Source organism: Mercenaria mercenaria, chromosome 10 (genome assembly GCF_021730395.1).
Source record: "Mercenaria mercenaria strain notata chromosome 10, MADL_Memer_1, whole genome shotgun sequence".
NCBI classification, from domain to species: Eukaryota; Metazoa; Mollusca; class Bivalvia; order Venerida; family Veneridae; genus Mercenaria; species Mercenaria mercenaria.
In genome coordinates this window covers 53,828,053-53,855,969 of record NC_069370.1, presented here as the reverse complement: position 1 = coordinate 53,855,969, position 27,917 = coordinate 53,828,053, and the positions used below count along the sequence as shown (strand labels likewise).

General features: G+C 33.4%; 1 protein-coding gene across 1 annotated transcript; it reads right to left on the bottom strand.

Moving 5' to 3' along the window:
* Positions 1–99: 99 nt before the first annotated feature.
* Positions 100–27,905, bottom strand: LOC123560297 (uncharacterized). The gene is made up of 17 exons (XM_045352512.2): positions 27,778–27,905; positions 27,373–27,483; positions 26,768–26,989; positions 26,256–26,397; positions 21,535–21,644; positions 20,808–20,971; positions 20,453–20,620; positions 19,748–19,901; positions 18,123–18,355; positions 13,244–13,451; positions 12,291–12,488; positions 10,478–10,699; positions 4,224–4,463; positions 3,772–3,850; positions 2,941–3,092; positions 816–1,067; positions 100–581 (listed from the first exon to the last, which is right to left on the bottom strand). The coding sequence occupies exons 1-17, from the start codon at positions 27,869–27,871 to the stop codon at positions 421–423; spliced, it is 2,910 nt and encodes a 969-aa protein (XP_045208447.2). The 5' UTR covers positions 27,872–27,905; the 3' UTR covers positions 100–420.
* Positions 27,906–27,917: the final 12 nt, after the last annotated feature.

Here is a 27,917-nt window from a genome sequence, read left to right as displayed (position 1 = left end):
ATTGTGAAATCAAAGCGCAATTTCAAAGATAACTCATATGTTCAAACAATACCGTTTTATTTTTAAATACACATAGTATAAACTGTCAAAATGAATAAAGTATGTTCAGTAATATCTGTCAACTCATTTAACGTAACATGTGCAGCAATACCGTTTTATTTTTAAATACACATAGTATAAACTGTCAAAATAAATAAAGTATGTTCAATAAAACTTGTCAACTCATTTACCGTTACGTGTGCAGCAATACCGTTTTACTTTTAAATATACATAGTATAAACTGTCAAAATAAATAAAGTATGTTCAATATTATCTGTCAACTCATTTACCGTTACATGTGCAGCAATACCGTTTTACTTTTAAATATACATAGTATAAACTGTCAAAATAAATACAGTATGTTCAATAATATATGTCAACTCATTTACCGTTACGTGTGCAGTTAATCTCATCAGAGAGATCAAGACAGTCTGGTTTACCATTACATAAGTACGTGTGAGAAATAGTTTCGCCGTTTTTGCACCGGAACGTGTCCTTTGAGTGAATGATGTCGCTTGTAAAATTCGAAAGTTGATATCTGTCTGAACGAAAATACATAAACCAACATTTTTAAGCAGTAAGATATATTGAAATGGAATAATTGTTTGTAGAAACTGTATGTACCAAGTTTGACACTTTTGAAACAAGTTTCGTTTTTTACATTTATTTTGTAGTGAAAAGGCAGTCTAAATCATAACATTATGTCATAAGTATCTTAAGATACAGAATAGATGTGATTGCTTTTACTTGAGTCATTAAAGTAAAGTTTAGCTTACAATCAAATATACAATGTTCCAATTTGGTAACGTTATCCACCGTGAAACACCATAGATATCCTTCGTTGTACGGGTCACGACAGTAATTCAATGCGTCCACGACAGATCCATCAGGAAACTGCGAATCTAAAAATACTTCATGATCATGCGGAAACTGGGAATCCCATGACTGACACACTTTTCCAGACCGCGTTTTGTTCCAATGGCCTAAATATGGCGAGTGCGTGGTATAACAGCGATCCTTAGTAGAATCTTAAAATAAAACCATTTGAAATGTTAATTAAGGTATGTGTTCATGAAACATATCTCGGAAATTAATTTAGGTCTATGTCATCAAGATAATACTATTGCTGCATTTGTCTTCGTTTTCCTCACAAACATTCTGAAGGCAATCAAACATGTGATAATTTTCCGTCTGTTAAGGCTGAACCACCCTATATGATATCATTTCGAGTTTGTTTGAATACTAGATGAAGTTGAACGTTTTTCATTCAATGAAGTATAATTATAATACAAAAAAATGTTTTGTCTATACCATTCCCTGAATTCTACCAAACCCTGAAAAGCCTCATTGCAAGAAAAAGATAGGGTCAAGTACGTCAAATTTTTCTAGACTGATTTACGAAAATATGCAGTGTCATAAAGATGACATGTGCAAAAATAATTCCTATATAAAATCGCGAAACCAACCAAAGTTTATTCGTGCAATTTTGTTTGCAAAAAAAATCTTGAAGTGACAAAGACGGCCGTATCAATTTTTGTCAAAAATATCTAAAAATCAAGATGTTAATTTCTTTTTGTCTTTTTTTGGTGAGACATGTCTTTACTATAGCATTTACTTAAGTACGGAAGAGCTTCAGTATTTATTAACGCAAATTTTACTCTTGATAATTTCGGCTTACTAACTTACACATATGGATGTGTACATTCCAGATAAGGTACCTTGGGTATCCCTATAGGGTCGTAGTAATCAGTGTTCACCTTCACTATTTCGACCATGATTTATTAAGTCAGAAAGGTTAACAACATGAGAAGCCATACCCTACATAAACGTGTATTGAAAGGTCATTCCTTCCGTTTTAGACCGTCTTATACAAAGATACGGTACCTTTAAAGGTGATGTATCTTATTGAATGTGACCGGGTAAAATTCAAATGTTTTCATTATTTTGACCATATTTGTTCAAGCCCCTATCAATGATTACGTGACGGTATAGGTCCCGGCTACAGCTTAAAATAAAGATGCTCAGGATGCACAGGTAGGTCATGCATGGATTTATGATAGAGTAATTTGACGTATACGTATACATAGATACTATGTTTGTATGATAATATGAATGTGTTTGCAGATGTATTTACTTTATATTTTGCTATTTATGTGTTATGAAAATATCTTACAAGCTCAGAAGTTTAGGAAACGTAGCCGTAATTAACTGACTGATAAACGTTTTCAACATTTGACAGATGGGATGGACGTTCAAATTTTGAAGATAAGGAGGCAAGATACAAAGTCGTAATTTCGAGTAAGTAAGTCAAGGTGCGAGATAGAAATTCGAAATTTCAAGACAGTTTATCAAAACCTTTAGTTGATAAATAATTATACAATACATACAATAATTCTAAAATATTCCAAAACAAGGTTTCTAACCAAAGGAAGAGCGGAGAAAATTAACATTTATTTTTCGATCTCGGAAACCCCTTTCAGGAAGTTTTAAATGTTGATATTTGCATATGCTCTTACTGAGTTATATTAACCATTCGGATTCTAAATTTAAATATAAGAGATGTAGTAATTAGTAATGATTTCGTAATTATGGTATTAAAATGTGCAGCATTGTCATTTCTTTATAGATTTTAATGTTTGAGTTATATATTTTATGTAAACTTATCTCGTATTTAATTTTTACTGTTACTGCAGGATGACCTATAAAAATCGAAACAATATAATGAATTTTATACCTCCTGTTACAGCAAAAGAGAAAAGATCTAAGGAATAAATATACATACATGCAGAACTCTCATAATGTCTTTTCATATAAAATGAATTTTCAAAAATGTAACAGAAATAATATAGAATATTCGATAAATTTCAATAATTTACAATGACCGAAAACACAAGGACTTACTTATTTCGGCGTCTGTGAAGCTTTGTTCGCAAATGAAGTAGCTAGCCAATCCAGTTTCACAATTCTCGACCTCCCAGGTGTTGTTAGTATGATAAAGATAAAAGCTCATGCGAGTGCAATCAGAATTAGTCGCCGATGGCTCGCCTTTATTCCTGAGATTTTATGCAGAAAAGTACGTATTTAAAAATAACGAATAGATTCAGTGATAATAAATTATAACTAATCATGTTTATTGTTTCAGTTAATGTAATTTTACTGTCGTAATTGTCGAGATTCTTAAAACTAATCTAATATAGTCTGAGCAATTTTGAAATTTTTACTTCAAAACCAGTAATTAAGTTGTAATTCTTCATAAATGAACACTCGCAGCATCAATTAATGGCAAATGTTTCAGTTAACTGCAAACTCGTGAAGCACCAATTCGTTTAAATGGTTAGACTTCTTAAAACCTTAGCATATGCTCATTTAAGTTCGTAATCGACTTTATCTCTTGTCGAAAGACGTATCTCAAAATGCTATGTTAGAGCGTTAATACGTCCAAATTTATGTATTCACGGCGCATCATGGTCGTAGTAATACAAATCCTGATGTTGAACATATCATATGTGAAAGTAGTGTGTACTGTTTGTAATTTAATAAATTTGAAAAGGCATGTGAAGTCATTTTATTTTTTTTCTATATTTTCACATATGTATGTTTCAGAATACTTTGAAGACATGTGTTCAATTATAAATTAACACAATGGCACACTGTTTCAACATCTGTTTACATTTAGTTTGTATTTTATAGTATTTTGAAGAAAAAATGTAAGAGAAGTACGGAAGAACATACCATGCTGAGAATGTAACTGGAGAGCCGTCCTCCCATAAGTGAAGTCTAATTCCTGCTTCAGTTGATGTCCGAGTCAAACCTGTAAATTTAGTTCCCGTTAAACTTTACATATACAGTATTTCTGAAACGTTTTAGATATTACGTCATGTGATTACAATTAAAGCACAACATTGGACAGGACATATACCTGAGAGTCTTTGCTGTAAACAAGTGTTAACTTTCAAATCTTTTGGGGTGTTGTCGAAATTACAGGTCTTTACTGCTGTGTTTAACATTTGTGAAAGTGCCTAACTCAGGGTTAGGTTTGAACCATGGTTCAACTGATGATATTCCATTGTTACGAAATATATATGTTGACTAGTTCTTTGTAGACAAATAATTTTCTAGTAACGGTTTGATACAGACTTGAAACAGAATGTGATATTGTGTTGAAATTACGTTTTGTACCTTACCAATGTGAGTAAAGTAGTAAGGATCAGGATTGTCTAAAGGAAAAGCCGTTTCTTGCGTGTCATTTCCAATGTTGACATTCCTAAAGTTTCGTAGCATATATTTAATCAGTTCAAGCTCATCATCAGAATGGATAGAAACTAGTCTTGAATGTCGTAACCAGCATTCCTGTCCCGCCTTATTCCATGATATAGCATTTCCAGAGTAGATATTATAACACTTTCCGAATATCCTGGAACATCCTTTATGAAGAAAAAATATTTACGTTAATTTTGAGATCAATTATTTCTGACGTTAATTAATTATTCGTAATTTTTCATTAAACAGTAAACAATAAATGATATGGTATTCTTTTCTATCACGTGAAATATTATTAATTGATCAATATAACAGACAGGGTGTACTGTTTTACTAAAGTCGATCAGTCCTTCCATCGATAGACACATATTTCAGCGAATGCTATAGTCAAACTTTATGTGAAGAAAACTTGTTGTCGGTAGATTATCAATATTGTTGTAAGTGTTATTAGTTCAGTATACAGTGATCTTGAAAGCGTCTTTTGCTGCATAACTGGAGAAAAAATAGGCCTACAGTAGGCAAACTTTATGTTATGATCGATGATAATCATTAAATATTTCATATTGCTGAAATAGTTTCCGGTTAATATCTAGAGAATACTTTAGTCTACGAATGTAGAACTTCATATAATTAATGTAGTGCAAATTACCTCTGTTATTCTTGGGATAAATGGTCGAATGTCAAGGTCACAGTCACCTTGAAACTGAATTTCCCATAAAAAATAATTTTGGTCTATGGTCCCAATATATCAAATTATGATAATTGGGTGTTGCACTAGATGTCCCTATAGCGCTTTGGCTAAATAGGTTAAGGGTGAAGGTAACAATGTCCTCGAGAGTAAAACTGGTTTTCGATCAGAGACTGCATTCAACTAGAAATGTCTACTTTTGTATCATAAATGCCTGTGATCAGTTATTGATACAATTGTGTCCTGGTGTCAGAAGGTCAGAGGCTAAGGTTCAAATGACTTGAAGACAGAAAACTGGTATCAATCAATAACTAGATAACATTTGGGCCTACAGTGGTAAGACTTCATAAATTGATAGTCTTGATTATCATTAAATGTGGCTTCCTAGCAGATGCTTTGTAACCTTGGACCACGACCAAATGGCTTTGCTTTATTAAAGAGGCAACCAGTTGAGACTGAATGAGAAGCATATCTGTGTTAGACTATTGGTCTTAGTTTAGTTTATATTTCTCCAGTAATAATGTACACACATAACCAGCAGTAACTGATGAAGTTTAAAAAGTTTTGTCAGCCGGTTGTTAAGCAATTTGTAATTCCTTTCTACTCAAACTACTTTATTGGTCAATATTTTTATGCTGTATGCTCTGTAGAGGGTTGAAAGTTTTAAATAACTGAACAAATATATTTGCAATCTGACCAAAGTTCTCGAACTTCCTAAAAGGTGGATCTGATGACAGTCCATTCAAATTCAACTTCTGTATAATTGGATTTCCAATTTTGCTATTTGTATTTCCACCAATCTATTTTTATTTGAACTAATCAGACGACTCGTTTCAACAAGGTTTGGGCTAAATGGGACTCAGATTTTGGCTAAAATAATTATTCTTTACAATAAAAGTTTCATTATATTATGAACATAAGAACATGAGATTTTGTTTCTAAATTGAAATCAAAAGAAAATCACGCCTTACTCGGGAATCGAACCCGGGCCGCCGCGGCAATAAATATTTTCCTGCCTTCTTGACCAATACACCACAGAGGAATACGTTCTTAACGATGGTTAAATATATTTAGCTTTATAATTAGGCCATACCAAATTGATATGTCGTTCGTCGGAACTACCGCATCAATAATTCCATTCCCGAGAAAAAAAATGAAAATTACCCGCCCGCACGTACATAAAAATCTCCGAAAAAAAATTTTTTTTTCGATTAAGCGGTCAGGAATAATAACGGCAAAACAGGTTTTATCGCTGTTTTAATGCGTCAAAGTGATATTGATCGGATTTCATGCGTCCGTAATACATGTAGCTGATGATCCAAACTCAAAAAAGTCAGGAATTATGGTGTTGTTCATCATCTGTTTTAAATCTGGAGTGTCTGTGCTTGTGCCACACATAGCCTTCGATGTGCCGGTAGGTAATGAAATAGGCACATTCTACTTTTGTTCTATACAGTGAAAAGAACGAAGTCCGACTTGTAAGACGTGCACGGGGATGCAGTTAAAATATTTGGAAATATTGTTCAGATATAAAGTTTCCAAACCATTTGTTATCAGTTGTTTAATTCAGCATGTTAGATCTAGAGCCCAAAGCTGAGGCCAACTACTATCTTAAAAAAATATTTGTTCACGGATCCTGACCGACCTATCACATTGTCTCGACCCAAATTGTTTTGAACGTAACTCCTTTAAATAGTACATCAGTCAGATATTCTACAAAAAAGCATTTAGTCAATTTAAAAATTGTTTAGCTTTTCAAATAGGTAGTGTTGGTATGAAAATAATTTCTAACAAATTCTGTCCTTTTGTAACCACAGTTTTGCCTGTTTGTACACATGATGCCAGGATATATTTAAAATTGGCTGTAAATTGATTGAACGAAAGAAACTGAAAAAAGACCAGACTTCCCCAACTCTAAATTTCTAGTTCAGTCAAAGCACAACAAACAACACTTTTAAGGGTGGTCATATTGGGATCGTTCTTTGTCCGTCTGTTATTATTTTTGCCTGAAATGAATCTCTACCACAAAAGCTTAAGCTAGCCTGATCATGATCTGTTAAAAATTATTCCAAAGGGATTCGAGCAATGTCTAAGCATCTGTATGCCCAATTCTGTCAGGTCTCACTGGTCAAGTGGTTTATTACTTCCCCTGTCACCTCTATGGGTTGGAGTTCCACTAGGGGTACAAATTTGTTCATGTGTCAAAGCCATCTAACTGTGTTTCAGAAGAAATGTTATTCCACACAATCATGTGCCTGTTTTGTCTTAAATACTCCTCATCCTGTGCCATTAAATAAGCACGTCTTCAGATTAATGTAGAAAAATCAAAATTAAAAATAAGACACTCATTCCTTAGTAATTAAAATTACAAAATAAAAAAAGTGATTCATTGAGTTCTGGCAAGAATTTATTTGCAAAATCATTCATGTAGTCTTTAAAACATATAGAAAAGCTATATACTGTGTTACCCACACTGTAAATATTTGATTTCTGTGTTATTTCTAAAGAAATGGTAACTTTATATATAATCATAACCGCCTCCTCAAGGGTTCAAGCTGGGGAAAAAAAATAAAAAAAAGCCCGCTCGCTCCATGTAAAATCTACCCGCCTCTGAAAAAATCAAAATTGAGAAAAAAAAATAAAATAAAAATTTCGCTCGCCCGCTCCTATTTTTTTTGAAAATTTTCCGAAGAACTATTAATCAATTTGGTATGGCCTTAAGGCAGTTTCCCTCCAATACCCCTTACAAACGCTTTTCAATTTTGAATGGAAAAAATAAGAAAACAACTAATTCTCACGTGTTTCTATAAGCTATCTTATTAGAATGATAAACCCGTATATTGAAAATTGGAATCCCAGGTTAAATATAGATTTTTTAAACCTCTACTTTCACTTTCAAAATGTTGAAAGCAAGGATCTGATTGGTGAACGTAAAAAAACAAAGACAAATATCAAACAGGGAATGCCACGTACCAAAATCGCAGCCTCCCCAAAACGAAACCTACAGCACGCAGACGTGCACACCACAAACACACACACATGCACATACACATACACGTGCACACACACAAAGCCAACACACGAGGACAAAATGAACAAACAAAGGAACACACACACACATACACGCGCACACACATAAAGCCTACACAAGAGGACAAAACGGACAAACAAAGGAACACAGTGGGGCACCACCTTGGAACGGTCAGTGGCAAAAACACCACTGGGGAGCTTAAACCGGTTTATGGTGCGCACCCAACCTCACTCTTACCCCCACAATGTTCCAAAGACACGGGACAGTGTAAATAAAAGTAATCCCCTCCAGGTGAATCTCTAACACACGTAATGGAAAGTCTCAATAGTACGTCGTCAGATCCAATGCGTAGCGTTAATTGGAGATGATTTAAACCAGATTGATATTTTTGTGACTTATACACTCAAGAAATTAAAAGATCCTATTTAGACAGTTGACAAATTAATTCCAGCAGGGAGGAAATTCTAGCCAACCGTTGGTCGGCTGATCTTGGTTTTCTAAGGTGAAGTAACCGGAGTGGGGAGGAAATTCCATCTAGCATCTTCAAATTCAACGGTAGCAATTAGAGGCCAGGGTTCGCTCGATCAGCTAAGCTAGGAGCTAAAACCGTGTATCCTCTAATTTATGGCAGACATTTTAGGGCGTGTTTATGATTTTAACGACCATAACAGTTTTTTTCATGTTTATAGTGATGATAGTCTTATGCATTTATGGTTATTGAGATCATAAGCAAATATGTGCAATGCTGCGCGTTTATGGCCATTGCGCCATAAACGCAATGAGTGCGATGTAAAGATCGGTATATTACTTGTGCGTCTATAATTATACAATCATGGATTTATGCGTTTATGGTTATTGCGATCATAAACAAATATGTGCAGTGCTGCGCGTTCATGGCGATTGCGACCATAAGCACAGTGAGTACACAATATAGATAGTCATATTCCATGTGCGTCTATGATAAGGGCGATCATAGACTGATGCGTTTATTGTTATTGCGATCATCAACAAATAAGTGCAATGTTGCGCGTTTGTGGTCACTGCGAACATAAACACAACGAGTGCAATGTTGGATAGGCATGACCTTTCAAACTTCGGTTGGCTTTGATTTTCATACATCTCAACTTGGCGAATTTTGATAACTGAGAGAGGTGTCTGCGATCACATTTAATTCCTGTCATCTTATATGGAAATTTGCATACTAACAATAATTATAATTGTGATAGTTTGTTTGTTGTTCATCAGCAAATATTTGTCATAAAATAATATGATTGTTATAGATACATGTTCCCTAATTTAAACGATAAACGTATAGAAGGTAGTACAACTCGTCACGGCTACAACGTACCATATTTATAAGGTATTTCTGTACAACCAAATTATCAGTCTGACTATTCCATCATTGATCAACTTTAAATATGGAAAAGGATTATAGAAACATGAAAACTCCTCTTTTAAAGACTTACTGTTTTAATACGAAAAGTGATAAATTACAATTAATAATGAATATATAAAAGACACAAACATTTAAAGATAAATTTTAACCTTTGCAAAATATTAAATAAGCAGTATAGAAAAAAAAGCAATGTGAAGTGGACTAGTTCGAAAAGGACAAGAAATTGTTTATATAGATGTGAAAATTAGAGGTCTACGACGGCCAGATATCGCTCATTAGAGTTTCACAACCTCAAACTGATAATAACAAGACTATTGTACAGCAATAACAGTTCCAGACCGGAACAGGTTTTGGCAATATTTGCTGCCATAGATACCATCTCATTTATTTTAAAGCCAAAAAGGATCTGCATATCCTCCGAATCATCCACTATTTCTTGTCCCGGTTTTGAAAGAATTCATTTTCCAGGTTAACAAATAATTTATCTTATGTGGCTGACGGGTGGACATACAGACTAACGAACGGACAGACGGACAAAATAAATATTGCCTTTGTCTATCTGTTCGGGCTCATCTTTGATACTTTTAAAGTTAAAGTAAATTCCACAATTTGTGACCAACAGGAAGGTAGATGACCTGACGAACAAACGGACAATAAATCATTTTCATGTTCTACATATTGTATTTACCGGACTAAATATCTTATTTTTCTTAGAATATCAAAGGATTTTATTTTGTAATACTGTGACTTGACCATATCAAAAACAAGCAACAAAATAAATAAAAGTGTAAATGTTCAATATTGCCAGTTATCAATATACCATTTTACATGAATTAATATTCGTTGAGTGATAGAACGACAAAGGACGTACGTGAGTATGAACAGTGAAGCTTACTAAACAACAATAATTAAAAGAATATAAAAATGAAGAAAACAATACTTTTTACTTATAGTATTGACGACAGTATGTATATACTTTGTCTTCAAAGTTTTAACTGTCTACGCAGAACAAAACACTCGAGGTGTAATGCTTATAACAAATTAGCAAATTGTTGATATTTACCTTTGGTGTATGTATTTGAAACTATCAGATTAATAATCGATTTGTTGAGCGTTCTATACAACGCTTTGAACCCGCCTCGAATATCAAAATCTATTGTTGGTCTTCCTTTCTCAAAGATGATATGAACCGTATCTGAATCTGAGTACCAGTCTGACGGAGGCCTTTTGAAATTACAATATCTGCTGTTTCCAGAAAACCGATCTGCGATTGTCAATAAATAACCTGAAAAAAAAAGCTTTGAAAACTATGATTTCTAATAGGTATTAACGGGGATACGTATTAGGCTTAGTATCGAACGTATATCCCGAACGTTAAAATAAAACAATCTTGATATAGATAACAATTGAATAAATGCGCTATGGGACAGGGATGTGCCTAATTATTTTCAAAAATAATTAATTAATTCCAATTACATGAGAAAATTGCTTATTAAATTAAATTAAATTACAAGCCATTTTCAAAAAGTAATTAATTAATTACAATTATTTTGCCAAAAGTAATTAATTATAATTAATTATTTTATCTCTAACACTTCAGTCATTTGCAAAACAATTTTTATTATTCAACATAATTATTTACAATTCAAAGCTTTTTGGACAAAATGTGCATAAAAGCAGCAAATCAAATCACTTGAAAATATCCACAAGTATCCTTTGGAAGGATAAAATGTTTGAGAGCTGATGAATTCATGATGTGCACTATGTGTAATACCAGGACAGAATGACAAGTTTCAATATCAGTTTTTCTGTACATTCCTAATTATTAGGTTTAGTGACTAAAATGTTCACCCAGTGATCACACTTAACAGAACTGAATAGGGATTAACACCTCTAACACCTGATTGTTGATACAACAATACCTGTCAGCTATTTACTGTCACTGTGAAAATTTCACACGCCCATTGATCAGTAAAAAAGCCAAAGTAATTGAAAGTAATAAGATTTTATTGACAATTACAACCCAAATCAAAGTCAGTAATTAATTAATTTCAATTACTTTAATTTAGTTTGAGCTTAATTATTCATTAATTTCAATTAGATCAAATTTGTAATTAATTATAATTAATTAAATTACAATTATAAATAGGCACATCCCTGCTATGGGATGTGATCTTTTTCCAGGTTTCTTAAATTCAATTCCGAGTACGTAATAACATTTCTTAATCAAGATAACAATCTAGGGACTTTACAGACAATTTTCGAAATTAGACAAGGAGATATCATAAAAGTATATGTCTTCGAAAAACCAAACACTACTGTTTACAAACTGTTTCAGAATGTACTTTTGTAAGGTAACTGATTTAAGCATGAATTCAAATAACAACAATTCGTTCCTTCGGTAGGTATTAATATTGTACCAAAACCAAGTTCAGTTGTAACAAATAATGCATCAATTTTCAAAGTTTATGGTCAAACGTACACTATAAAATGATAACTTAATATTATATAATATTCACAACTAAGATATAGTATTCTGATTATGACTTCCATTAGCATCAGTTACACTTGACTATGCGTATAGAGTTTTATTGTAAAGAAAGGAATGACAACGTTTCTATTTACACTGCATCTCTAATATTGGTATTATTTGTTAACACATCATTTTATGAACAAAACTAATAAAATAACACAGGTTGGATGAGTAAATGTGTAAATAGTTTGCTTAGAAGAACTTTGCCTAGACAGTCTAATATACTATTTGTTTTTATGCAAGCTTCATATTTCCAGTTATTCTACAACCGTCTTTCATTAAATACCAGTAACAATAAATACACGTTAAGTATGCTTTTAAATGAAATAATATACAAAGGTACCTGAGTCGCAATCCACATTAAAGTAAATGATCTTTAAATGTATTGAACTTCTTTTGACATGTATACTCCACTTTTCATGAACGTCTGCGGCGGGAACATTAAGAATTGACCGAGATGTTATGTACATAGTAGCTTGGAAGCAGTCCGTGTGAACAGTGTTGTTCGTTTGTCTTCTTGCAGCAAAACATGTCGGTATCGCTAAAACAATCAAATATTTGTAAGTTACCTCCTTATCAGACAGAAAAGTTTCCAAAGTCTATTTAAAAGTGCTTGATAAGATACCATTCTAAAATAACATATTATTAAGAACATCTAGGAACCCGAAAGAATTTATATGTTATTAATTAATATGACACTGTATAATGTTACCAAATTGGTGTTGTTCAGAGCCGTTAGGAGCAAACGTCAGACATGATGTATTTTTGCCAACTAGGCATCACCTGCCATAATCACCGGCTAGCTTATGGCAATAACGTAACATTACTAAGACTGCCATGTTGAATATCGATATATTTTTACGTTTGTGCCGATTACTTGCAGTAAACAAATTTCATATCTAGATTAAACCAGTAACAGTATCACTCGTATCTCTTTTCAATAAATATTTTTAATCGAACAATCTCATCTCATGTTTTTCGTCCCGCCAAACTTCAAATAAATAAAACGGTAAGAAATAAATCTACGCTCCACAAATGTTCTTGTTAAGTCTAATGATTAGTAGTTGCAGCACGTGATCAATGCACACAACAATTTAATGGCTGGCATGTGGCTGCTTTGCTTGAATAGGGGTTAATATGTCACAAAGATTTACCATTCATTGTGGTATATAATATTTGCCTGACTGTATAATTCAATTTTTAAACACAATCTTTGTTGCCAAAAATAGTTTGCAGAATTTATATATTTACGCAAATCTATTCTCAACAGTAAACAAAATATACACAATTATATACCTTTAGACATCACACTTGCTTTAAAACCATTTCCAACCTTTTCTATTTTTGAAGTAGGTATGCACGATGAAAATGTTAAAATCATGTAGGTAAGATTGGTTTCTATCCTGGATACTAAACCGTTGAATTGTTCATCTATGTACAAGCTAGCTTCTTTAACTGTTTTGGAAAATACGAGCTTGTCTTGGCACTGGTTCCAAACACTTGTCTGCATATATAATAAGATTAGAATTAGGGTTGAACTGTCTTACAATTTTTTTATGCATCATACTATAATCCTGTTTATGATTTTTACGCCAAACTCTTTGTTTAATTTTGACGTTGTTGTCATCGACGTCGTTTGACGTTGACGTCACTTCCTTTGTTATGTTTATTTTGAACCCTGAAGAAGGCTGATGTAGCCGAAACGTTGGTTAAAAATAAAGTGACTTGTTTTTAAAACGTTTTTGTAGTTTTGACTACTTTTAATACTTATATTACAAATTACTGCCAATTGCTTAAGATATAATTTTAAAACTGATATAGTTGTTTGTTCTTCTACAGTTTTGAACAACAAAACGAAAATATATGGGCTGCAGAAGACTCCTAGATCAGTGTATCAGTGTAGTAAAGAAGATTCAAACTAGGTGGTCTTTATTTCAAATTGCTGGAGACATTTGAAGTCAGTAATGACAGACTGATGACTGATATTAGTCCCGTAGAAACTGTTTAAAAATGATGCTAAACACGCCCCCATATACATGCACGTACACACGAACGCACACGCACATGCACGCACACACGTAAAAACACACTTTTGTAATGAGATTATTAGCTTCAGTTGAACAGGTTTATACCACAAAAGGTCCCTTTCTTTAAAAAAAACTGTCAAGCAAAAATAATCAAGCAAACAACCCTATATTTACGAAAGACCCGTGGTGACATTTCAACTTCATTATTTCACGATTTCTGCTTCATGATTTCACGATTTCCACTTCATGAATTCACGAATTCACGATTTCTGCTTCCTGATTTCACGATTTCCACTTCATGAATTCACGATTTCACGAAAAAAAATTCACGATTTCTTGATTTCACGATTTCATGATTTCACGATTTCTTGATTTCACGATTTCCACTTCATGAATTCACGATTGCACGATTTCTTCTTCCTGAATTCACGATTTCCACTTCATGAATTCACGATTTCACGATTTCCACTTCATGAATTCACGATTTCACGAAAAAACCTCACGATTTCTTGAATTCACGATTTCCACTTCATGAATTCACGATTTCTGCTTCCTGAATTCACGATTTCCACTTCATGAATTCACGATTTCACGATTTCCACTTCACGAATTCACGATTTCCACTTCACGAATTCACTATTTCACAATTTCCACTTCATGAATTCACGATTTCACCATTGTGAAATCGTGAATTCGTGAAGTGCAAATCGTGAAATCGTGAATTCATGAAGTGGAAATCGTGAATTCGTGAAGTGGAAATCGTGGAATCGTGAAGTGGAAATCGTGAAATCGTGAATTCACGAAGTGGAAATTGTGAAATCGTGAATTCGTGAAGTGGAAATCGTGAAATCGTGAATTCATGAAGTGGAAATCGTGAATTCAGGAAGCAGAAATCGTGAAATCGTGAAGTGGAAATCATGAAATCGTGAATTCACGAAGTGGAAATTGTGAAATCGTGAACTCGTGAAGTGGAAATCGTGAAATCGTGAATTCATGAAGTGAAAATCGTGAATTCAGGAAGCAGAAATCGTGAAATCGTGAATTCATGAAGTGGAAATCGTGAAGTCGAGAAATCGTGAAATCATGAAATCGTGAAATCAAGAAATCGTGAAGTTTTTTCGTGAAATCGTGAATTCGTGAAATCGTGAATTTATGAAGTGGAAATCGTGAAATCAGGAAGAAGAAATCGTGAATTCGTGAATTCATGAAGTGGAAATCGTGAAATCAGGAAGCAGAAATCGTGAAATAATGAAGTTGAAATGTCACCACGGGTCTTTCGTATATATTTTTTACTTATTTTTTTACGATAATTATCCTGATATCTTTAAATAAGAGCATAACCGAAGTTTGTATATTAGAATGAATTGATTTAAACATGTAGAGCTATCTTGAATGACAATTATGTATAGCTGAAATATTGTACCGATCAAAACAGTAACAATATATAGGTCCAACTTCTGTGTAGTGCTTTCTCGTATATATAATGTCACCGCGTGGAAGAGTAAAGAAACCGATAAGTTTAGCTTGCAAGAAACTTCCATCTAGCATATTTTTTAACAGTTACTTTTGAAAAAGTAAATGACCCCAATACCTCTTCATTTGAATGGAAGTGGTAACTAATATATGTTACATCTGGGTACATTTTTGTTCAAATCAACCAATGACAGACAAAATAACAGACCGGACATGAACTCGGGATTGACGTTCTATAATTCAATATCATTCAAAACGTAAGACGGGTAGATTAAGGTCCATGTACGTTGCACTTTCTCTACATGTCCCCATTTATTGTGTATAATTTGCGTACATTGCCTTTAGTAGTTTAACAGTTATGCATCGATAAAGGGAGATAGCTAAACAAGAGGGTCATGATGACCCTGGATCACACACCTGAGTAATATGAGTTACATGTTTCAAATGTCAAACTGATGATAAATATTTAGAAAGTAGGTCAGTAGGTCATATTCATGGTCACTGCAAGTCAGTTTTAAGATCGGTGTGCAAAACTGTACATGTCGTCCTAATTTCAAGGCTGTATCTTAAAAACAAGAAAGTAGGTCAGTAGGTCACATTCGTGGTCACTGAAAGTCAGTTTTAAGATCCGTGAGCAAAACTGTACATGTCATCCAAATTTCAAGGCTGTATCTTAAAAAACAAGAAAGTAGGTCAAGGTCACAGTCGGGTGACCTCCTGATCACTTGGGGTCATAGGTAATGATAAACAGTCTAGGAAATATGATCTGATAATTTTTTAAGTATTTTTTCCTACATAACTCATATAACAAGTGACCCCCGGGGCGGGGTCTCTTTTCACCCAAGGGGCATAATTCGAACAATCTTGTTAGAGATCAACCAGGCAATGATACATACATAATATCAAAGGCCTAGGCCTTGAACTTTCAGACAAGAAGATTTTGAAAAATTTTCCTATATTAGTCTATGTAAAACTTGGGACCTCCAGGGCAGAGCCTCTTTTCACCCCAGGGACATAATTTGAACAATTTTGATAGTAGACCACTAGGCAATACAACACACCAAATATCAAAAGCCTAGGCCTATGCAATTTCAGGTAAGAAGATTTTTAAAGTTTCTTCCTATATAAATCTATAGATGTAAACTTGGGACACCCTGGATGGGGCCTCTTTTCAACTCAGGGGCATAATTTGAATAACCTTTGTAGAGGACTACTAGGCAATGCAACATACCAAATATCAAAAGCCAAGGCCTTTCAGTTTCATACAAGAAGATTTTTTTCCTATATAAGTCTATGTAAAAACTAGGGACCCCCAGGGCAGGTCCTCTTATCACCAAAGGGTAATAATTTGAACAATCTTGGTAGAGGACCACAAGGCAATGCTATATACCAAATATCAAAAGCCTAGGTCTTGTGGATTCAGACAAGAAGATTTTTAAAGTTTTTTCCTATACAAGTCTATATAAATCATGTGACCCCTGGGCGGGGCCATACTTGACCCTATGGGAATAAGTTTAATAATCTTGGTAGAGGACCACTATATGATGTTACATATAAAATATCAAAGCCCTAGGCCCTGTGGTTTAAGACAAGAATATTTTCAAAGGTTTTCCCTATATAAGCCTATATAAACCATGTGACTCCCAGGGTGGGGCCATACTTGACCCTAAGGGGATAATTTGAGCAATCTTGGTAGAGGACCTCTAGATAATGCTACATACCAAATATCAAAGCCTTAGGACTCGTGGTTTTGGACAAGAAGATTTTCAAAAATTTTCCTATATAAGTCTATGTAAATCATGTGACCCCCAGGGCTGGGCCATATTTGAACCTAGGGGGAGAAGTTGATCAATCTTGGTAGAAAACCACTAGATGATGCTGCATACCAAATACAAAAGTCCTAGGACTTGTGGTTTTGGACAAGAAGATTTTTAAAGCTTTTCCTTTCGGTTGCCATTGCACCAGAGTTCTGCATGGATTTCAATTCTTTGGGCAATTTAAAAAGGATGCCACCCCAAGAATCATTCCTGTAAAGTTTGGTGTAAATCTGCCTCGTGGTTTTCAAGAAGAAGATTTTTTTTTAGAAATTGTTGACACACGATGCACGACGGACGAAGGGCGATCACAAAAGCTCACCTTGTCACCGATGAGCTAAAAAGGGTAGAGTAATGGTTCCTGCACATGACACATTATCAAGGCATGGTGATCAACGGTGCCAAACGTTTTTGAAAATTCATCCATGAATCACAAGTTAAAGGAAATCCGGATAGACATATAATAAAGGGAGATAATAAAAAGTAACATAGATTGATTTAAACTTCTTCAACGCGTCAAATCTTTATGTCATGACGATCATTGGTGAAAAGTTTATTCTTTCAAAATCCATCTATGAATGACAGAGTTAAAGGTCGGGCACGAAATAGGGATGAACTTTCAATAAAGGGAAATAATTTAAAAAAAAATAAACGAAAATGATAGTTTTATGGTTTGTGCACGCAATATAACTTTATATCATGCTGATCATTTATGCCAAATCTTACTGAAATCTATCTATGAATGACAAAGTTACAGATCAGACACAAAATCGATCGAATGAACAAATGGACGGACGCTGCAATTATTCTATGGGGGACATTACAAACGTATTTAAATAATTTAAAAGTAAAGATACTCACTTCATATTTTTTCAACGACATTTCTGTGAAAACAATTTGGATATATCTGCCTTCAGGACAATCAATGATCCATGTGAAAGAAACGCCTCCTACATAATGTGTTTGGTAGGCGATGCTACTTATTTCACAAGCTTCATTCAAAATTTGTAATACGTTGTTAAACATGATAGACTCATCTTTCGACTGTTCCAAAATCCATTTAGTAGATACTAATTCAGGAAGAGCAATCTCATCTGTTAACATTCAAATTTGGCTTTAATAGGCTAAGCAATGTTTTAGAAAGTTTATATACGTTCATGTTGTATGTTTTTGTTTACCTTAAGAACTACGTAGCTAAATTAATATATTTTGTCGCGTTTCTGTTGCCTACAGAAGTATAAACAAAAGTTAAATTATCTTTATGTGCAGGCAGTCACACAACCAATTGATTCACACCCTGGGTGTTTACTATGTGTTATAAATATCAATTTTTCGTGTCAGACTTATTGCAAGAATCTACTGTCGGGTAATACATCAATGCGTTTGGATGTACTACGGTTGAAATTAAAGACATTCTTATGTTCAGAGCAACTGGTGATTTTAAACTTAACAAAACAACTGAATTACAATGGAAATCAGATATTTGGTAAACATTTTTATAACAAATTGTAACAGTTTTTGTCAGGGTATAAAATAAATCCGAATAAAATCGTGTTTCTTTTTTATTTTAGCAGAAATGAAACGAGTTTAGTTTTCAAGATTGTGTTTTTTTCATATTTTGTAAAATGATATGTTTGAACAATGATTACTTAATTTTTATACTTCATAAACCAGTAGTTTTTGGAAATAATACTCTGAAAGTGTTATTCTATTTTGTTACCCAAAGAAAGGAAATAAAATAAATAATACGCTAGATCAATGAAAACGATAACTTCGTTGTTACCAGTCCTTGTATAACGCTAGCATACAAAGTATAAACTTTACAGATAGTGTGACCCTGCCTAACAAAGTCAATAGAACCAAATGTAAGAGGAATTCGTCCTGAAATTCAGCCCGTTTTACGTTCAAACATTGTTTCATTGAATATGATATTATAATATAGTTGTGAATATTTCAGATTAGACCCTTAATGTTATAATAATTGTAAATAGAAAGAAAATCAAAAATTAAAATAAATATAAAACAAACATTCTCTGATCAGCTTAATACTTGGCAATTGAACTATATTTCCTTAGATTATACGGACTTCTGTTTGGCAACCTTGCATTGCCTATTACAATTGCTACGATTCTCTTTGGGATATTTTAAATTCGATGCTTTGCTTTGCCTAAATAAGGTAAACATGAGTTTTAGTTTATATAGTTTAAAATGTAGCAACACGTGCATAAAGATATTTGTATGCTCAGTCCATAACTCGGTGATGATCATAATCATATATTTCATGAATTTAAAGCAATATACTAATCAAAGGATTGCACTTAACATTATATCAAAAGAATTTTTTAAAAGAATTCATTTTTCATAAGATATTTGAAAAATTAAATGTGAAGTTGGAAATATCCACAAAGACATAAATCATTATAATGTTCCAGCAATAATTAAATCGAAATATTTCTGACTACGCAAGAATGTCAATAAATCCATACCGCGTTGATTACATCCGTGAAGTTCAAATCGAAGACAATTGTATTTTTCTGCTATTGCCTCTATAATATATATTTTGATATATCGTGCTCGGATTGGACTGTGATAAAATGTCTGTGGAATATTTACTGGCAAAAACATGTCCAAGCTGTAAGTCTGAAAGGAAAGGACAATAAAAAAGGCATTCCTATTTAATATATACAAATGTAATTCATAAATGTTTCCACAGAAGTAAATTTCTTGCAACAAAAATGTGAGACTGTGTGAATATTTATTCATTCCTGTTCATTCAATTTAAAATGTTATGCACGGTATACACTGTTTTTCATAATTGTGATAAAATCTCCTTTAGAAGCACAGTTATTATATTTTGCGGTTATCTCTGGAGGGCATCTAAATACGAATGTATTGTAAGTAAACATTTTCAAAAGCACTTTTGAATAAACACTGTATCTGAATTTTAATATAAAACTTATCCGCATTTTATTGACTTTTTATGAACAATAAAACGAATATCTACTTTCATCAATACATTTATCTATAGAACTGCTCAGTTGGTTTGCCAATATCTTTGAAAAATATCTGAAGAAGCTACATTTTCCATATCAAATTGCAAACATACCGTGGAACATTTTACCACTCACCCATTAAACTTGATCTGGCATTGCAAAATTCGTGAATACACAAATCAAACAAGTTGTGCCTACCTTGTTTGTATAGGTGTTGTTCTGCCCATTCCTGTAGTGAACCATTAATTTACTGCTTCCAAAGTGCATATATGCCTTTTTATATTTACCATCAAGAATGTATTCGTTCAACCGTTCCCAGTTAAAGAAAGTGATTCCTTCAATTGTTGTATCCCTTTCCAGATCAACCTGCAATTAGCAAAACACTCCTGTTTAATTTTTCTACCGACACTGTATATGCAGCTTAACATTAAACCACATAAAGACAAGTCATAAATATTTGAGCTGTTTTCTATTGAACTGATTATCTTGAGACTATGATTATAGAGCTTACAAGAGCTGTAATCATGTACATCTATAAATGCGTTTTATCTACCGCGATGTATGGATGCATATCCGATGGTTCCGCGCACCAACCAGAAGAGAACGGTCTACCGGACGTGGGTAAAGATTGTCGAAGCCATGATGATGCAGAAATCTGGTGGTCGTGTATACGTTCATCACCCATTCCAATGTCTAAGTTGCACATGCTATCTGCATCTGAATCATTTCAATAAACATAAGTCGAACATATAAGTATGATATATTTTAAAATAGCCTTACAAAGGAATATTTATATAATATTATGTTTGAAGGGTTTATATTAACTTAACCTGTCCAGAGCAACATTTTAGTTCAACAAATTGTTTTGAAAAACAAAGAATCAGATAAAAGCATTAAGAGAGACTAATTTGCTAACATAACCTGTCAGAACGAACAACTGACCTTCTATGTAAAAGTGATACAGATTGATAACGGGTGTTTGTCAATTTTGCCGGTGTTCCACAAAGTATCATTCTGCGTATGAATGTATATATATATTTCTTAAATAATCAGAAAGTGAATATACCACAAGAAAAAAACTTTAGTTACATGTATATATGAAGTGTACTTGGTATTATTTTTTGTCATTGTGGATCATGGAGACCATGCAATCAAACCAAGACTGTTTTTGTTCGCTTTGCTGCATTCTATACCTCCAAAGGGTACTTTAAAGGTTGTTTTTGTAAGCCTCAAAATGTTTTTATTTTATCCCACTTTATATAAAATTATATTTAACATACATGCAATTTGTTCCGACGTCAGAACATGGACGTTCTTTGCAGAACTATAAAACTTTGAACTTTCTATGCCTTCATGACTAACAAGTTTAACATAACGACCTTCCAAATCTCTGAAAAATAAAAAAAGGCTAATAAAACGGAGCGACATTCAATAAATAACTTATTTTACTAGAACAGATGTCAGATTGCAAGTTTTCGAACGGGGTAGTCAAATCAATACTGTAATATGGATTAAAGCGCTGTGTGCTATTTGTGATACCATTTCAAATATACATTAAAATAAAACAATCTTTAAATGAACTACAAAACAAATGCATTCATAAATATGAAACTCATTGAAAAGATACTATCAGTATTATGTTGTGAAATAACAAGTTACGGATACTTGTTTAAGGATTGGACGCTGTCGCCTTTTATAAAAATAGTAATATGCAAATTAGTCTCAAGAAATTTGAGCCGTGCCATGAGAAAACCAACATAGTGGCTCTGCCACCAGCATGGATCCAGACCAGCCTGCGCATCCGCGCAGTCTGGTCAGGATCCATGCTGTTCGCATTTTCTCTAATTGCAATAGACTTTGAAAGCGAACAGCATGGATCCTGACCAGACTGCGCGGATGCGCAGGCTGGTCTGGATCCATGCTGGTCGCAAACCCACTATGTTGGTTTTCTCATGGCACGGCTCATTTAGTTTTGAAGAACTCTAAGATAAACAAAGTTTATTTTATTTAAAATGGGTGTTAGTTTGTGCTGGTAGGTTTATATAAAAGTGACCTCAAATAGGGATCTTCATTAAATTTAATAATGAGTATTTACCTTATATATCACATTGATACAAAGCAGGCAGATATTTGCATTACTCACAAACACATCTATGACAGTGTCAATAGCAAAAAAACATTTCAGCAACATGGTTAAATGGTAGATTTGCATGCGTTATAAATAGCAAGATTTATGCTAAATTCATACCGTTAAATGGTATTACTGACCATGTGATATACTGTTATGTTTCGTTTTCTCGAAAATACCGCTTAATTTTTTAACTTCAAGCCTCAGAAATGAATAAACAATAACATTTAATGCGTTTAGTAGTGATTTATAAATAAATAATTTGTTAAAGGAAGTAAAATATCATTATTAAGTTCGAAATAAGTTTAAATTTATGTTATGTCTCAATTCTGAAAATGCTATGTCACATATAAAATACACAAGAGTAGCACCACTCCAACGGAGGTACGTACCAATAGAAAACAACATCTCAATGGTCACGGTGTTGTTCCGTGCAACCTTGTTCATTTAATTATTATGTGTAATGAAACATTGAATCTGCATGCTCATCAGGAAAAATGTGATTTTGAAGCTACCTTTATTTGCTATTATTAGAAAATGGAACAAATTAATAACGAGTAAATTTATATACTGTACACAAATGATGCACACTAGTAACAATATCAGCAAGTACTTGACAGCGTCTCACATATAGTTTTACAGAGAAACAAAATGATAACTTTCATTAGAAATAGTATAAATATGTATACATCTCCTCTTTACATAAAAACCATTCCTTTGACACTTGCATAACTGGTTTGTTGATGTTTGAAACAACAATGTTAAGATAAAATTGCGAAATAAATCATTATATCGCAGGCTTCTTATCCAGACCTGATACTATCTCAGGCACGTATAATCTAGGAAATCTTATACTCTCTAACTATACAGTAGTTATTTTCTCGTATCACGTGTCCCTCACTGCTGTCGGTTCGGATCCACACTTTGGGCGTAGACATTTTTTAATCTGTCAGTGGTTCTACAAACTACCCCCTATTACATGAAAAAATATTCAGGGGGACAACAGGGGTGTTCTTCCATCATAAAAAGCTAAAAAGCCGCCAGATAATAATTTTGACGCTTTGATGTAAAACCTAACACTCTTGCATAAAAACTACTTTTTCACTGGATACGCCCATGTATTAACGGGAGAAAAATCGTGTGCAAACAAGGCAATTCACGTGCTGTTAATAGCCGATTTTTATTTTTGAAATGCTTTGCCAGGGACATATGTATGTATTTTTTCGCACACTAATATTTGGCATCTGCGTCTTGTTTCTTCCGTAAGAACCTCTTCTTGTAGCATTACAGATACAATGTTTTAGCTGTATCAGTTTCCAACCACAAACGTACTGCCATCAATGTACGCACTAGCTTCTCTTAGAGTTCACTCCCTTTACAAAGCGTCTGTTCAGTTATTGTAAATAACTGTGTTTGTTTGTTTGTTTTGGGTTTAACGCCGTTTTTCAACAGTATTTCAGTCATGTAACGGCGGGCAGTTAACCTAACCAGTGTTCCTGGATTCTGTACCAGTACAAACCTGTTCTCCGCAAGTAACTGCCAACTTCCCCACATGAATCAGAGGTGGAGGACTAATGATTTCAGACACAATGTCGTTTATCAAATAGTCACGGAGAACATACGCCCCGCCCGAGGATCGAACTCGCGACCCCGCGATCCGTAGACCAACGCTCTTACCTACTGAGCTAAGCGGGCGGGTAAATAACTGTGAATAAATAAGTATCGTGTGTAACTTGTGCTATTGCTCGTTTTTAGGTATTATATTTATGATTTTTGTTAGTATCAGTCGGTATGTTCTTACCAGATTTTTCGCAGAATTCATATTTTTTTTTATAATAAACCTTGAAAGCTAGTCACTACCCTCGCACTCATCCGTACTCTAAATGGGTTCGTACTCAAAATAATTCGAATGTAAATTTATTATTCTTAAAATTGTGTTCCTGTTAATCAAATTTTTAAGTTATATGCAAAATTATGGGTAATATAACGTTTGTAATAACTAGAAATAAAAATAAATTTGCTCAAAAACCTTCAAATCACGCTTTTGGTAGTGTTGTTGATCTGTGTGCCCTGGTTATGGATATTTAAAACATGTTTACCGTTTCCAAGAACAACCGAATGGTAACTAAAAATGTACCGGAATCGTAAAGTCATCACATATGAAAACAATGCATTAGGGCCTAAGTCGTCGTCGTGTAATGTTTTTTATGCAAGAATAGCGTCTCGGTCATGTATTAACGTCTGCAGAAGCCCTTGGGATATGTTTGTGCAGACGTTAATACACAAAAAAAAACGTGTTAATACACAAAAAAACGTGTATTATCCTTACAAAAATGTTACTAAGTGCACATAAAAGCAAATACGTGTACACGTTATAAATAATACGTGCGCACGTAATAGCTGATATTAAGCAAGTAATGACTAATACCTACGTTGTTCATAACAATGCATCAGCATATAAATTAAAATTAAAAGCATAAAACATTTAATACGCTAGCGCTGAACTTATGATCAATTCAAACTCTATAAAGATGTTTGGAAAATAAAGACAACAATATTATATAACATTTTTAGGAGTTCTTTCGAATAATAAGTACTATAGTTGGTATTTTGATATATTAAGGAGTGAAAAGGTGTTGTGGAAAAACAGGATCAAAATAAACTTTTGTACTTTGAATTTAATTACCCAGTGCCTGTCTATAACTATCGATATTTAGAAAATGTATAATTTAAGTGTTTACTCTGGAAAATAGCAAAATGCTTCTGTTCATCAATAACAAAGGAGTTGTTTTAAATTTTTAATGTTTTAGTTAATCTATGTTTTTACTTTTAGAATTTGAATGCGGTCTAATGCAAGAACACAAATAAATATAATCAGAGTTAAAACTATACAAGTAGGTCACATTGAGCGATACCGTAACCATTTGTCGTTGAAATGTTGTGACATGTTATCGTTGAGACAGGACTAACATTGGAGCACATCTCTTCCAGAGTGAACATTGACACTCGGCCAGATTTTTATATCACACCCTCTGATCGATGAAAATGTAAATTTTTATAACATAACAAAAACAAATAATAATGACTATGTAGGTGGAGACAAATGCAAAATGCTTAATTCAAATGGGTATTAAGAAGCTAAAATTTGAATAATTATATCAAACAGGTTATCTATTGATTACGCTATGCACTTTTCACTATACTCGTATATTTATTCCTACAGTAAGGCCATGAATTGATATTAGCCTTCTTCCAAGCTTGTTTTCAAATCCTTTGTAGCAGTTGGCTATTATATAGGTGTATGTAATGAAATTACATGGATACCAAATAAATACTGTTAAGGTTTCGAAGTAGGCCTTGAGAAACAAAAATCAAACAACACCAAATCATAGAAAGAAAGAGTTGTTTGACATGAAAATTGAACAGCATGTAAAACATGTATATTACTTTACGAAACAAGTGTCAGTATACTGATATAAACATTGAATTCCGGAAAAGGACTGCCTAAAGGAGCTCCACTTCCGGGCAGTTAAATGCCTTTAAAAACTCACCATTTTCAAAGAACAGTTACACATGTTCGTTTTGATGCATTTGCAATAGCGTGCGAGTGGTTAAATTTCGCATAACAAGGTGGAACACAATTTTCAGCAATTGTTTATCTTTATTTCTTTACAAATGGTATTCATTTTCAAAGGGAGACAACTTTTTCCGATTATTTTAAGTACAAATGGCATTCATTTTCAAAGGGAGACAGCATTTTCCGATTATTTTAAGTAATCATTGAGAAAAAGTTGTCTTCGAAACCTTAAAACAAATAAAGGCTGAATTATTGTTAGGTAAGGCAACTAAAGATTCATGGAAAGTTTGACTCACCTTTGGAAGTTGATATTCAAGGAGCCATCTTTATGAGATACTGTATATTGACACGATATCCCTCCAAACTCATCTATTCTCCACCTGTCTTCACTGATGAAACATTTTGAAAAGGGTCCAACTTTTTCTCTAAACTCGTAAACTGTAGTTTAACAGAAGACACATATATTTTGCCAGAAAAAAAACTATAACAGTAAGTCAAAGACTTAGATAATATGCTTAACGTAATTTAAAAAAAAACTTTAAGCTATTTTGTATACTTTTTTTTTCATTTCATTTTTCTTCTTAAAAAATGTCAAAGCAGCTTTTCAGTATTCACAAATTGTTCTTTAGGGTATTTTTGCACGTTTGATCAACCAGAAAAAGACATCGTTAAGGTATTCATCAGGAAAACCTAAAAAATGCTTGTAAACGGTTGTACAGGCAGCATCAATTTTGCCGGAAATCTAAAAAATCAGGTTATACTTCAAAAATAAATTATCAAACACACAAAATGTTTACAATAATATTACCATTCTCTGCACATATTTCCCTTCGTATGGAAGGAGACTGACTAAAGCACCAAATTTTGCCACTCAGGTCAGGATCCCTGCAGTAATTTTCACTAGCCCGCCAAACATCTGTATAATTATGTTTGTGTGGTGTCAGCGCATCCCATCTCTGACATACGTATCCGCTGACTGTTTTATTCAATGTGCCATGGTAGTATTCACTTTCAACTTCTGTCAGAAAATCTGCATTGTAATATAGCAAGTGCATTGTAATTACTAATCCGTTGTGGCTTTCGGGATAAATACTGTACTGAAATGTTTTAATGACGGATTACTTAATACACCAGTCAAAAATATATAATTTATAAGAAAAGTCGTTGTTATACTAAAATCAGTATAAAATGTATTCTTGTAAGTTAGGACACTAACACTATAAAAATACTAAACGATGGACAGCATATTACGGTTAGTTGGGGATGCATTAAATTATTTTACCAACACCAAATTCACTGTACACCCTGTCGGGCGATACAGTTTAAATAAAGCGTAAATATAAAAGTCTCCAATCAAGCTAGCTAGCGTACTTATATAATCGAATCTAACAAGAAAACAAGAAATACACTAACAGTTTGTGAATTGCAATCCAAGAACAATTAAGTTTCGACCAAGATCCACAAGTAACCATGGTGTAGTTGTATGATGGGAATCCTGTGGCAGCGAACTAAGTCTGTTGATATCTGCAACGATTGGGTAAAATTTATTTATAATGTGTAAATGTAGATAACAAGGTTTTCAATCAGTTCATTTGATTTTTATCAATATTGGAACGACCACAAGTTTATTACTTATTATTCCATATTATTTATTTTGTTTTCCGCCCAAATTTACGTGTTATTGCATCAGCTGAAATAATGTAATGAATTCATTTTACCATGAAATCATTATTTTCGACTAGAAATACATTTTATGCGTTAGCACAAATAGCTTATTATATATAAACGTACATGACTAGTCACTGGTATATTTCTTACCTTCGTGCCGTAAGCCAGCCGTTTGGGTAGAAATTTTCTCTCCGTATACAAGTGTTGGGTTAAAAATTGTAAATGCTGCAAATGAACAAAACATGGAAATGTTAATCAATTATTTTAAGTTGATTTGTTAAATATAAACA

What these genes read in the sequence shown, in the direction of transcription:
- LOC123560297 (XM_045352512.2), bottom strand. Translation starts at nt 27,871, where the DNA reads ATGTTTTGTTCATTTGCAGCATTTACAATTTTTAACCCAACACTTGTA. An exon ending in TTGAATATCAACTTCCAAAG is followed by an intron (nt 21,645 to 26,255) that starts GTGAGTCAAACT and finishes TTTATTTTTCAG; the next exon opens with AGATTTGGAAGGTCGTTATG. An exon ending in CCAGTTACATTCTCAGCATG is followed by an intron (nt 3,093 to 3,771) that starts GTATGTTCTTCC and finishes ATAAAATCTCAG; the next exon opens with GAATAAAGGCGAGCCATCGG.